Below are 12,076 nucleotides of genomic sequence, written 5' to 3' on the forward strand. Positions count from 1 at the left end.
TTCTACAAAAAAAGTAATTGGTTGCAAGCAAACAGTCATAATATGTGGGTCTTTGGACATTACATGCCCAGGTGTTTAATAGCCAGTAACTGGAAGATAAGGGAATGTAGAGTCTGGATCTTCTTAGTCCAAGACAAAGCTGTAGTCCAAATGAATCACTGTTTTTATACAGTGTAAAATAGTGCAGTACATATTGAAATGGTACCTCAGGTTTTTAAAGCAGTGTAGCGTTTTCTCTGGGCTCCCTCACTCACTGCTCTCCTGCCAGTTCGCAAGCTAGCTTAGTTTTCTTTCCACAAAACTGCCAAGCACCACATGCACACGCTGTCAGTAACTCGGGGCGTCTGGGTTCAATTCCTTCTTCTGGAATGCAAATGAAACTGCGGCATCAAAAAGCAGTAATTCAGAGTAGTAGATTTAGCTGGCAATGCTCCTTGCAAAGTTGCATGAAGAAAGTTATGACCTGTTTATTCATTATTATTCTGTTAGAGCACTACATTAAAAGATACGTAAATACAGATTTAAAAGAGCGAGTGAGGAACAAAGAGCTTCTGTCTCTCAACTGAGTGCCTTAGCCATTAGGGTGTAACATCATACTTTCTCCACATGTTTCTTTTCCCTGTACCTTGAACAAAGTATTCCTCGCTGCAAAGTGCCCATCCTGCACAGGAAGGGGATGAGTAGCCCTAGCTATGCCACCCTGAACCGTGGTGGCTACGGGACTTCTGTAGGATATGTGACGGATGGATAGCGATCTGCTAGCTAAATATATACCTACAGGGCGAGCTAAACTAAAGTTATTTGCTCTTTGATGAGTAGGTTACTATGTTAGAGACACACTCTCTTTCCTCTCTTTTTTCTTTAAGTCATGGTGGCTGCTACGTTCTGTGCATAACTCCTTGCTGTACGTTGTGAATCAGTACAAGCCCTATCAAACCACACACCTCTGTGGATACAGGCAGAATTCAGCTGTCTGTCTGTGTTGTTCCTTGAACTGCAAAAGAATTGAACCAGAAATTTGGTACCTAGCTTCCCAGAAAGCATATCCCCACATACTTGCAGATACTTTGGTAACTTTTAGGCTCATCAGGGAGTCATCAGGCTGTAGGCAGAATTTTTCAGCATTTATCTCTGTGCTAAGGGTATGTGACTTTGTGCTCCCTCTTCTGTACTTACTCTCCACTTCCATTTGCCTGTGTGACACTGTTTCCCTCATCTCAGACCTCTTGGCACCTGCTACTTAAAACCAGTATAGTTTTTTATGAGCTTTAAAGTAGAACGTGAGCTTGTAATGTGGAGTATGAGGCAGCATTTGCTCTAAATGGCACTACTGGCTTCACATGCAATCAAGCGTGTACAGACCAAATTAGGCCTTTGGGAGTAGATCTGCAGACAGAACTTTTTAGCAATGTGGTAATGGTAATTAAATCAATCTGCCTGTCATATACCATAAGAAAAAAAGGGAAATTAGTTAAAAATTTGGAAGAGAGGGTTACTTTTTTTTTCAATTTTTATAACTAAATGGAAAAAAACTTGCACAGTTTCCACAGTTCACCAAAAATGTTCCACAAATTGAGTGTTTTCTCCAGTAGATTACAGCTGGACCCAAACAAAATCATGCTATATGTACAAAAGCCTATCATATCTGTTTCTTCTCAGAATCCTAACTGTGATCAGATGTAGGTGTGAGACATTGCACAACAAACTGGGAAATATATTTTTGAATTAAGCATACCTAGAACTGAGTATGTTTTCAGTTTATAATTAAACTGATTGCACAGGAACAGGGACAGTCTCCCAGGCAAGAAAACAAATATTTTAGATTTCACAAATGAAAGCTAATAGCTTACACTCCACTCTGTCCACTCCTGTTCTCCCAGGACCTTAATTTAGGATATATTCCACTGTGGTTCACTGCTGCTACTTACTTGCATTGCAGTCTGTCAGTTGAGACATTCCCTTTTATTTAGAAGTCATTAGCTACACTACTAGCTCAGAGCCTAATTGAAAGTTATTGCTGAAAAGGTTGCAAAAAAATCTCAAGCCCTGCTATTATTGTTCAAGTGCAAATATTTTATGTTCACAGAAGTAGTCTGCTTAAATATTTTTTTCAAATTTGTTCAGTCCCCTTGAGATGCAAGGAACCTAACCCTCTTGAAATTCAAATATTCTGTTTCTTTTCAAGTGTCCATTAAAATAAATGTAGACTTTCATATTAGAATCATAGAATCATAGAATCATTTAAGTTGGAAAAGACCTTTAAGATCATCAAGTCCAACCGTTAACCTAGCACTGCCAAGTCTACCACTAAACCATGTCCCTAAGCGCCACATCTACACGTCTTTTAAATACCTCCAGGGATGGTACCCACCACTTCCCTGGGCAGCCTGCTCCAGTGCTTGACAACCATTTTGGTGAAGAAATTTTTCCTAATATCCAATCTAAACCTCCCCTGGTGCAACCATTTCCTCTCGTCCTATCGCTAGTTACTTGGGAGAAGAGACCAACCCCCGCCTCGCTACAACCTCCTTTCAGGTAGTTGTAGAGCGCAATGAGGTCTCCCCTCAGCCTTCTCTTCTCCAGGCTAAACAACCCCAGTTCCCTCAGCTGCTCCTCGTAAGACTTGTTCTCCAGGCCCTCCACCAGCTTCGTTGCCCTTCTCTGGACACCCTCCAGCACCTCAATGTCCTTCTTGTAGTGAGGGGCCCAAAACTGAACACAGGATTCAAGGTGCGGCCTCACCAGGGCCGAGTACAGGGGCACAATCACCTCCTTACTCCTGCTGGCCACACTATTTCTGATACATTAGAACGTTTCATTTTGTAAAATTTATATCAAGCTTTTGTCAAGATTCACTTCTTTTAAAATAGATTTGTCATTTCAATGCAAGTACTTATTCTATTTTGTATTTCTCATCTTTAAGCAGGGAAGAAGTTTTTGTAATCAGTAAAAAGTTCAAAATCTACCTCTAGAGTACAGGGTCGTGGTCAAGATACTAATAGAGCTCAAAGACAAAATCACTGAACCTCTTTTAATAATGTTTTTTACATTTTTGTTCGGAATAGGAGTTTGTAAAGTGTAATTTACCTGCCACTCTTGCATATTGTAACAATGCACTTCTTAAAGGTACCTTGTGAAGGACTGCTTTTATCTCAGGTTCTCTTCTATGCACTGGATATACTACAGTATTTTGGACATGAGTGGAATATCAGTGTCAGAATTACATCATATAAATCTCTCCCTTGATTGTCCTTAGGAATGATCCACAGAAAAAATGGTTCATCTGAGCTTTTGTTTCATGTGTACGTTAGCAATAGAAGTCAAAAGGGAGAGAGGATTTGTAGTTTCCACTTTTACTGTCAGTGCAATTCACCATATACACTGCAATACACAAGAACTTGCTTTCTTCAAAGGGATTTTCTTATTTTACTACATTTCAGTAATATAAAAAGACAGGACTACTCTATTCTTATGTCAGTTATAATGTTCCTTTTCTCTTCTAGGCAGTGGCTTAAATCTGAAGACATTCAAAGAATATCACTTCTTTTCTATAATAAGACTCTGGAAAAAGAAGTAAGTTATTTTCATGGTTGATTCCTTCTTTGCCTCATCCTAAGTGAGGCTTGTATCCCTTGCTTTTGTAACACAGAGCCATGGCCACAGCACCTCTCCTGCAGGGAGAAGTGCTCAAACCTTACAATAACATTTTAGCTCATTTACAGAAGAAATTTTATGAATGTGATGTCTGAGACTGCTTTCCTGTTTGTAGGGCTCTGCAGTTCACTTGAATTTCGTGAAATTTTCATGGTCTCGCAGAAGTGGGAGGAGGGTTGATAGTCCAAGTTTGATGTAACTGGAGCAAAAAATTCCTAAGTTCCATCACTTACATCCTCAAAAGGCATTTATCAAATGCCACTGTTTTTATTTTTTTTTCTTTTGCCATGTCTCAAAGACTCCACCTGTAGTAATGATAGTCTTGTAATGATATCAGTTGCTGATTAGTTTTCTCTATATGCATTTGATGCTCACAGTAATTCTGGGGAAACAATACTATAAATGGCTTTTAAGAAAAATGCCTAGCTGTCTTGGATGCAACACACTAAATGTTCTTCTGACTAATATGTGTGATAAAACATGTTTGAGACATGTATGTACAGATGGAGTAAATGATATTGTTTCTAGTCCTTGGAACACTGATCAGAATAAAAGTTTCGTCCTTTTCAGGTGATTGTCATGACCGCTAGCCTAGAAAGTCAGGCCTTTTCTTTGTTTTATGGCCTTGTAGAGCTTGAGAGTATTTCTACATATTGACATAGCTTCAGCAATTGCCTCGTTCTGCTTTCTCATAAGCATAGGGCAGCTGATAGCTGAACGGTTATGCTGGCCTTCAGGGAAGTAAGACGTAGGTTTGACCACAACTGGCTATATAAGTGAGTGAACCTGATGAGAATGGGGTAGAGGAAGTATTACCAATCTGTGTTCACATTGTACAGCATATGTGCAAGTATCCTCTGCGTCCCATGTGGTTATCAAATACATATTTAATTATTATTGTAGATATCTTTCAGTTCAAAGCATCCGAAATAATTTTCAGATTCTTTCACAGCTCAGCAGAATAGTGTTCTTATGGCCAGCTGCCGAAGGCATGCGTTATATGCCCTTGCCAGTGCATTAGGGTGAAAAAAGTTTCAAGGCTTGTTGAGGCTATTTAGAAGATGGCATAAGAGAGAAGCAGCTAGACCTGGTGTGGTCTTATCCACAGTGTTTAAAGGGTACACTGAGTGGATCAAAGGTATGCCTAGGAGCACATTCAGATTTTAATGTGAGTGGTACTAATAGATAACTTTGGAAAGAGAACTTGAGAGAAAACCATCATATGTGCACTTTGGACAATCAGGGAATCAGGACTTGGGAGAAAATCAGGGAGCTAAGTTATTTGCTGTGTAGATGCTTCCTGTAGGAGTCTAATATCTTTTAGACTGTAGAATGCTATGGAACAGCAAAGAACTAATTGTTCTTTTCAGATCCGGCTTTTTAATATCTTTCTTCACTGCCTTTTAATGACTCACCAGTCCAGTCTTGACTTTAAAAAACTCAGTAAGAAGTCTGCTTTTGATTTAAACAGGAGCTTTTCAGGCCCTGTAGGACCTGAAAGTACAGCAAGGTAATGAAGCAAAATAATTATTTAACCTAAGGAGTGAGTTGCCTGACTTCATTGAGAAATGTCTGGAGAAGTGTGAAACACTGAAATGAATTTACAAGTGGGTTGGAATTTTTTGAGATTTTAACAGCAGCTCAAGGTCCAAAATTGTTGGACAAGACCATTAAGAAACAACAAACATATTCAACAGGTGAAAGAACAAAACTTGCTGCAAATGTACCCATTGAGCAAAGTCATATTTGTGCCTTGAAATTCAGTTAGGTATGTGATAAGAATTGCTTTTAATTTGTCATTCAATTGAAAAGTGAAAAAAAGCTGTTGGGTTGCTAAACTCAATTTCTGCATGTTCATGTAAAGTTTGGTGCACCAGTTTCAAGAGCAGAACTTGGCACTAACCACAAAGACACAGCTGTGTGCTTGCAGTTAGAAAGCACAGCTCATGCACTTTCCATTTTATGAGGTTTGCATTTTGAGCACTCTGTGAAAATAATTTTTGGTACATTTTCTTTTAATAATCAAATCTTAAACTCTTACCCTTTGAAAAAATCTTTGATAGGGTAAGTAACTTTAATAGGCCCAATACTTAGGTCATTTCTGTTTGAGTACTCACTTGGTTTCAACCTAGACATATCTATCTCAAATAGCAGAACAACTCTGATAAATATTTCATTGCTTAATTCTTATGTCTCTAGACAGGCTAATTAGAGACTCATAAATTGATTTTTTTTCATGACAAAACAGATCAAATTGACTCTCTCCAAAGAATACCAAGAGTTTAGTAGTACCAGTGGACATATGAGGCCTTTTAACACAGACGTAAAATATTTTAATTGAAGTAATAATATAGCCCCAGTAAATATCAGTATAATTGCTAGCTATGCTGTTGGAAATAGAGCATTTATACACATCTGCAGCACAGTTTACACTTTGCTGCTTTGTGCGCTCAGAATTTTCCTGTCTAAATGACTGTTACCTTTTTTAATAACTGTTTCAGCCCATTCAGTATTTATTAATAATTGAAAATCAGTTTGGGGATTTAATGACTAAGAAACTCGGAATCAGCTAAGAGTGGTTGACCATTCCTAAAAATATTTTTAAAAATGCTTTCACTTTTTTTTTTTAATTACACTTTTTATGATGAACTTGGGATAGTCTTGTTCTGCGGAGGAACAAGACAAAACCATTTGATGTGGCTACTTAAGCTGTTCTTCAAGAAGTAAAAGGATTCAATACTATTCCTGATAATCCCTAGCCATATGTGAGTGGATGTGGAAGTAGTTGAACAGGAAATTTACTATTGCTAAAGACTGCCTACACATATCTGCATCTTTAAGCTGAAATTTCAGTTGGGTGATATTTTATCTGCTTTGGAAATTGTGTTTTTAATGTTTGCTTTTTTTTCTTCTAGTATCGAGCAACTACTCTGCCTGCATTTAAGTATTATGTGACTTGTGCCTGTCTTATATTCTTCTGCATTTTTGTTGTGCAGATTCTGGTATTGCCAAAGTAAGTGGTATTTAACATGTATTCATTCCTATGTATATTTGCTCATTCATGTAAAAAATAAAAATGTATAAGTAAAAAATTTTGGAATTGTCAGATTACAGAGGTCAATTCATGGAAATTAAATTGAACAGAGAAGACTGAGGATTTCAGCCCATTTTCAAAGTTATGCTTGTTTCTAATTTTAAATACTGTCAATAGTGTGGTGCCAAGTGTTAGTATCAATTCTTCATTCATTTTAGTTTTTCTCTTTGCATTTAAATATATGTGATGATGACAGGAATGAAATTCGTATGTGTAAAAAAAAGTAATACAAGCTATAAGTTTGTGCAACTAAAATATATGTAAAATAAGTGTGACAATTGGACGTTGAAGTGGGACAAAATGGATTGCAGAATTGGGACTGTGATTAAATAAAAGGTATTTAACATATTACTGTGATAATACTGCTCTATTCAGCATGCAAATAGAGTGCTACTATTCATAAAATGTCTCTTTTTAAAACTAATTTTAAAATATTATAATAAATTGCTGGAATAATTATTTTTATCAGAATTTATATATTATGAGCTAATTTATATTTGTGCATTTAAATCAGCTATCTTTCCATCTGTGCATGTTCTAGAAAGGCTGAGAAAACTGGAAGACAGTTCCAATAAAGAATATTTCATTAGACTTCTTAAATCGGAATTTTGCTGTTGATTGTTTACATAGTGGAAAGTTGATATTTGTTTTATAGTAATTGTTTCCAAAGCCAACACTGTATATTCCCTGTGATACAGTATTTCTTCACTCATAGTCTTTTCTCCAGTGCAGCGCTTTCAGGAGTAGTATTTGTAACCTCAGTTGATTGATCAGTCTTGGGCTGTAGTACTTACTCACATTTTAATTCAAAGCCAGGAGGAACTGTTAGGTCATTATAAATTGACTTGCCATATTGCAGACTCATTTTATAACATGTAAAAAGTTTTATGGACTTCCAGGTATTACAGCATTTTCTTTGCAAAGGGTTTCCCAGCTAGTTTCTAACATGGAGACACAAGCTGCAAAGGGACACTCTTCCAAGAGTTCAGCAGTATCCTGCACATGGTTCAGTCTGACCTCAGGCATTACTATTGCAAAATATGAAATTAAGACTCAGGACTAATTTTATTTGTTGTTTTGCATAATAAGTATATTTTACAAACTCATACTATATTTTGATTAGTACAGGAACTAATTCAGGGAAATTCATGGTTTGTGATATACCAAAAACGAAACTTGGATCTAACTAGTCCCTTCCAGCAGTATGATTTATGAATCTGTTTTTATGTTTTGATGTCAGTCATGAAGATTAATCTAGATTTATCACCTATCATACATGTACTAAGATGTTCATTTTGCTATATCCTTATTATGTCTCTTAAACCAATTGTGTAGCTCATTAAAATATATCAGATACTTGAAATTAGTGAACTCTAGGGAGCTGTATTCAGTTAAGGAAAGTGTCCTCCAACTTGTAAAAGCATATGCTTATATTACATGATCTCTTTCTAACATCAGAGCAAAAGACACATGAGATTTATCATTTTCATTACCAAAATGTAAATTATCTTTTGGTCCTTTTATAGGGCTGCATATTAAATTGTAAAAGCAAGAATGTCAAATCAGGTAGTATCAACATGAATGGTATTCAGCTTCAAGGGGTCTGTGGATTAATTTAAGAGATGCAAAAATGGAAGACAGAAAGGCAAGGTATTATACAGGCATCTGCATCTTTACTGGAAAACTGGGAGCATTGCAAATTAAAAAAAAAAAGTTGAAAAATCACCAGCGTATGTAGTCATCACGAATGTAGCTTAAATTGAACATACTCCAGTGCTGCAAATGTTATTTCCTTCCAGCAAAAAATAAATAAATAAAAAATAAATAAACCATAGTTTAGTCTAAAATTCTATCTAGCCTTTTTGTTTTCTTCCAAAAATTCTACAGGATTTTTAAATGGTGATCTAATGAAGACAGGGAGATAAACTATGTCTGTCATTGGGTTTTATTGATTCACTATTCCATTAATCTGGTTTTGCAGCAGTGTAATATCACTGCTTTCTGTGCAGGCACACCACCTGCTGCTTTAAAGTAGATTTGGAGATATTTGATAGTGAGTAACATCCAGCAAGTTGCAAGTAATAAGTAATATCTCCAAGATCATGAGACATTTATTTCAAGGCTGAAATAATTTATTAATGTTTTAATTTTCCTGGAGTCAATAAACCAATGTGGTGTTTTCATAATAAACTTCACACAAAGTGGTAAATATAAATTTAATCAAGTAAACAATATCTTGAGGTGAAATGTATCATGAGGAGTAGGTCTTTACTGTGACATTAAAATGACAGCAAATATTTATCATTACATTTCCTTGGAACAGGCCTTCAGTGGCTCTCTAGCATTCTCGGTTTACCAAATGACAGAAGTATCTAGTAATTTGCGACAACCCTACGCTCATTATTTAGGGAAACAGTCAACTAACATGGAATTGGTAGTGTTATTTTTTGAAATACAAACTGGTGAATTGATGAAAGTATATTCCTATTGAACAGGAGTTACTTCTTGTACTATTCGAGTGCAAGGGATTTGTATGGGGCTACATTTAAGATTCTTCCCAAGTCTTCGCTCTCTGAGGCCGCTATGTTCAAGAAATTGTGTCCTTTTGTCCTGAGTCATGCCAAACTAACAATCATCTTGTTCTACCCATTGAAGATGGTTAGGAGGCCTTAACACAGTATTTCCAGTCAGGCACAGCTAAATTTCTTCATAGAAAGGGTAGTACTTAAAAACTTTGTCTGAAAGCATGCATGTAAAAATATAAGACAGTATAAACAAAAAACCCCCACCATTACTAGCTATTTTTCTGCTGTAACTGATTTAAAAAAAAAAAAAAAACAAGTGATGTTATAATACTCAAATGATTTTTCTTAACACTGAAACTGCCATACAGTTAGTCTACATAGCCATTGAATCCATAGATGGCTTAGTGAAAGCATCAATCAAATTAAGAAAGAAATAGCTACTATTAGATACCAAAAAAGTCTAAATTCAGTATTGCCTTGTATAATTGTCATTTGTAATAGCTTCATTATGATTTTATCACCTCAAGAGAATTTGCAATCAAATAGTTCAAAAGATGAATGTTAATTACCTGGCAAGCGAAGGAAATTCTCTATGTCCCATTAAGGGACATGTGCCATAAGTCACATATTTTCCTAAAAGTTACAAAAGTGCAGAAAGAGTACCATTTTTCAGTATCATTATTTTCATAATAAATTTTTATTTTTCAGTTAAAATGTTACCAACAAGACTAAGTATGTATAAATACAATTTTTTTCCAATCTCACACCACCTGATAAAAATGAATTATTCAAAACAGCTATTTAATGATGAAACTAGAAAAATATGAGAAGGATAGCCAAGATCATAAATTATTTAGACTTGAAACTATCTGAAGCCTGGGAAGTTCTCATATTGTTTCCTCAATTTTAAACTCTGTCCCTCTGTAGGTTATTGTCAAGGGTTGTCCTGTCAGGGTTCCTGGTGGGGCACCATAGCAGAGAGCAGACCTTTCAGAAATGAGGGCATTCCTTGAAGCATAGGAAGAGGCAGGTAAAAAGTTAGCTGGCTTATGGGATCCCGAATCTGTCAATGCAGTGCATTTGGTGACTTGTGCAATGCGTTTGATGACTCTACACAATAAAGGGGAGATTAGTTTACTGTAAAGACCTGTACTCTTTTGTAATGTTCCAGTGACAAAAGATAAATGCATGTTATGGCTTTCCTATTTGTTGCCTCAAATGAGGCTTGTTTATGGTGGCGCTTAATTTTTAGTATTTTGCTTCCCATTATAGCATTTTCAGCCCACTTCTTTCCTTCTAGGAGCATCATGAAACTATTTCAGCTTAGCCTAACTGAAACAGAAGTCCTGCTGTTCCCAGAAAAGAAGGGGATGTGGGGAGCAAAAATCTTCAATTTTTTTTCTCTTTATTCACCACCCAAATCTGGATTCCAAGATACCACTTTTCCTTTTCCTTATCCTCAGTCCTTTTCTCTTTGTCCTGATAATCAGAATCTTGTTCACCTTGCTATGTAATTCTTTTTCTTGTACCACCCCAATAACATCATTGATCATGCAAAACAGTTACAAAGACCTTTTGTTCTTGCCTGTTGCCCGCGTGATTAAGTACTCTTCGCATAAGCTCTCCTTATGCCATGTTAATTTTATTTCCCTGGCTCTCCAGTTTCTCTCACAAACGTCTTCATTTCTTCTTCTACAAGGATGCACTCCAAACTTGACCCATAAGGCTATTCTTGTGTTGAATCATTTCTTAAGGTGTGCAGGCTCCTTCGTATCAGAAAAAGAATAGCAATAGTTTGAAATGCAGGAATGGTTACTTGAATCTTACTGAAGGACATATATGATTGGAAGTGTTTATGGATATATAAAAAATAAGCCTGTTAATTATATTCTTTTTCTTTCATCTCTTCTGTTGCTTACTAGATTTTAAATTCCTAAGAGTAGAGACTGTAGTTTTACATACACTGATGTACAGCTTACTGTCTCAGTCTCGATGAGAAATTCTTGGAGAACATGTGTTCATAAGCAATAATAATTTTCAAATAACTTCTAAAAGACACATTATTTCAAGATTAATATATGCTGTGAATTGCCAGTTGTATGTTTTTCATCAGCGGTTCACATTGACCCAAAATCTGATGAATACTTAGCATATAAGAGGTTATCTGAATGATTGGCAGGGAAGCTCATAAATTATTCTCCAAAATGCTTTTAATGGCAGCAGTATGACATCAAATTGGTTTGTGAAGTTAATGCTTTTTTGTTCTTTCCTGAAAATAGCTTCTATAACACTGTTGTTGAAACAGATCAAAATGTTTTCCAATATTTGTACGTAACCTAAGGAAATTGATCCATAGAGTTCTACTCCTAAATTTTTAGTATTATAGTTTCTAAAATGTATGTATTTGAATTCACATGGCATCTCTGAAGAAGAGAGATGTATGTTTTTATTAGTATTTTAATTCTGAATCATACGTTTATGGAGGAGCTAACTTAACATGTAACATTTATTATGGTTTTGTGGAAAAAGCAAGGGATATAAAGCTTATTTCTAAAATGTCATGCCAATATTTCTAGCATATAAGGTTTGATAAAACAAGATATTTGCTGGTGCTCAAAGGAGTCGAGAGATATTTTTTAATTCTGTAAAAATGTCAAATCTGTGGTTAAAACTGAAAGCAGACGCTCAGGTGAGGGAATTCATGATGGCATCTAGTTCCCTTGCTTAAACAACTCAGTTGGTCCAGAGCTTCTGATCTCCTCTTGGCATTCATTAAACGTAATTAAGTCCCACTGCATCTTTC

General features: G+C 36.0%; 1 protein-coding gene across 1 annotated transcript in view; it reads left to right on the forward strand.

Moving 5' to 3' along the window:
- LOC104082342 (adenylate cyclase type 2-like) overlaps nucleotides 1-12,076 on the forward strand; it is a gene marked incomplete at its 3' end in the record, with an annotated part of 34,231 nt that overhangs the window by 21,080 nt on the left and 1,075 nt on the right. Inside the window, exons 10-11 of the mRNA XM_009585443.1 lie at nucleotides 3,504-3,573; nucleotides 6,570-6,667. Of these exons, the coding sequence (XP_009583738.1) occupies nucleotides 3,504-3,573; nucleotides 6,570-6,667 (168 nt within the window). The remainder of the gene's footprint in view (nucleotides 1-3,503; nucleotides 3,574-6,569; nucleotides 6,668-12,076) is intronic.

Source organism: Fulmarus glacialis, unplaced genomic scaffold (genome assembly GCF_000690835.1).
Source record: "Fulmarus glacialis isolate BGI_N327 unplaced genomic scaffold, ASM69083v1 scaffold7939, whole genome shotgun sequence".
Taxonomy (NCBI): Eukaryota; Metazoa; Chordata; class Aves; order Procellariiformes; family Procellariidae; genus Fulmarus; species Fulmarus glacialis.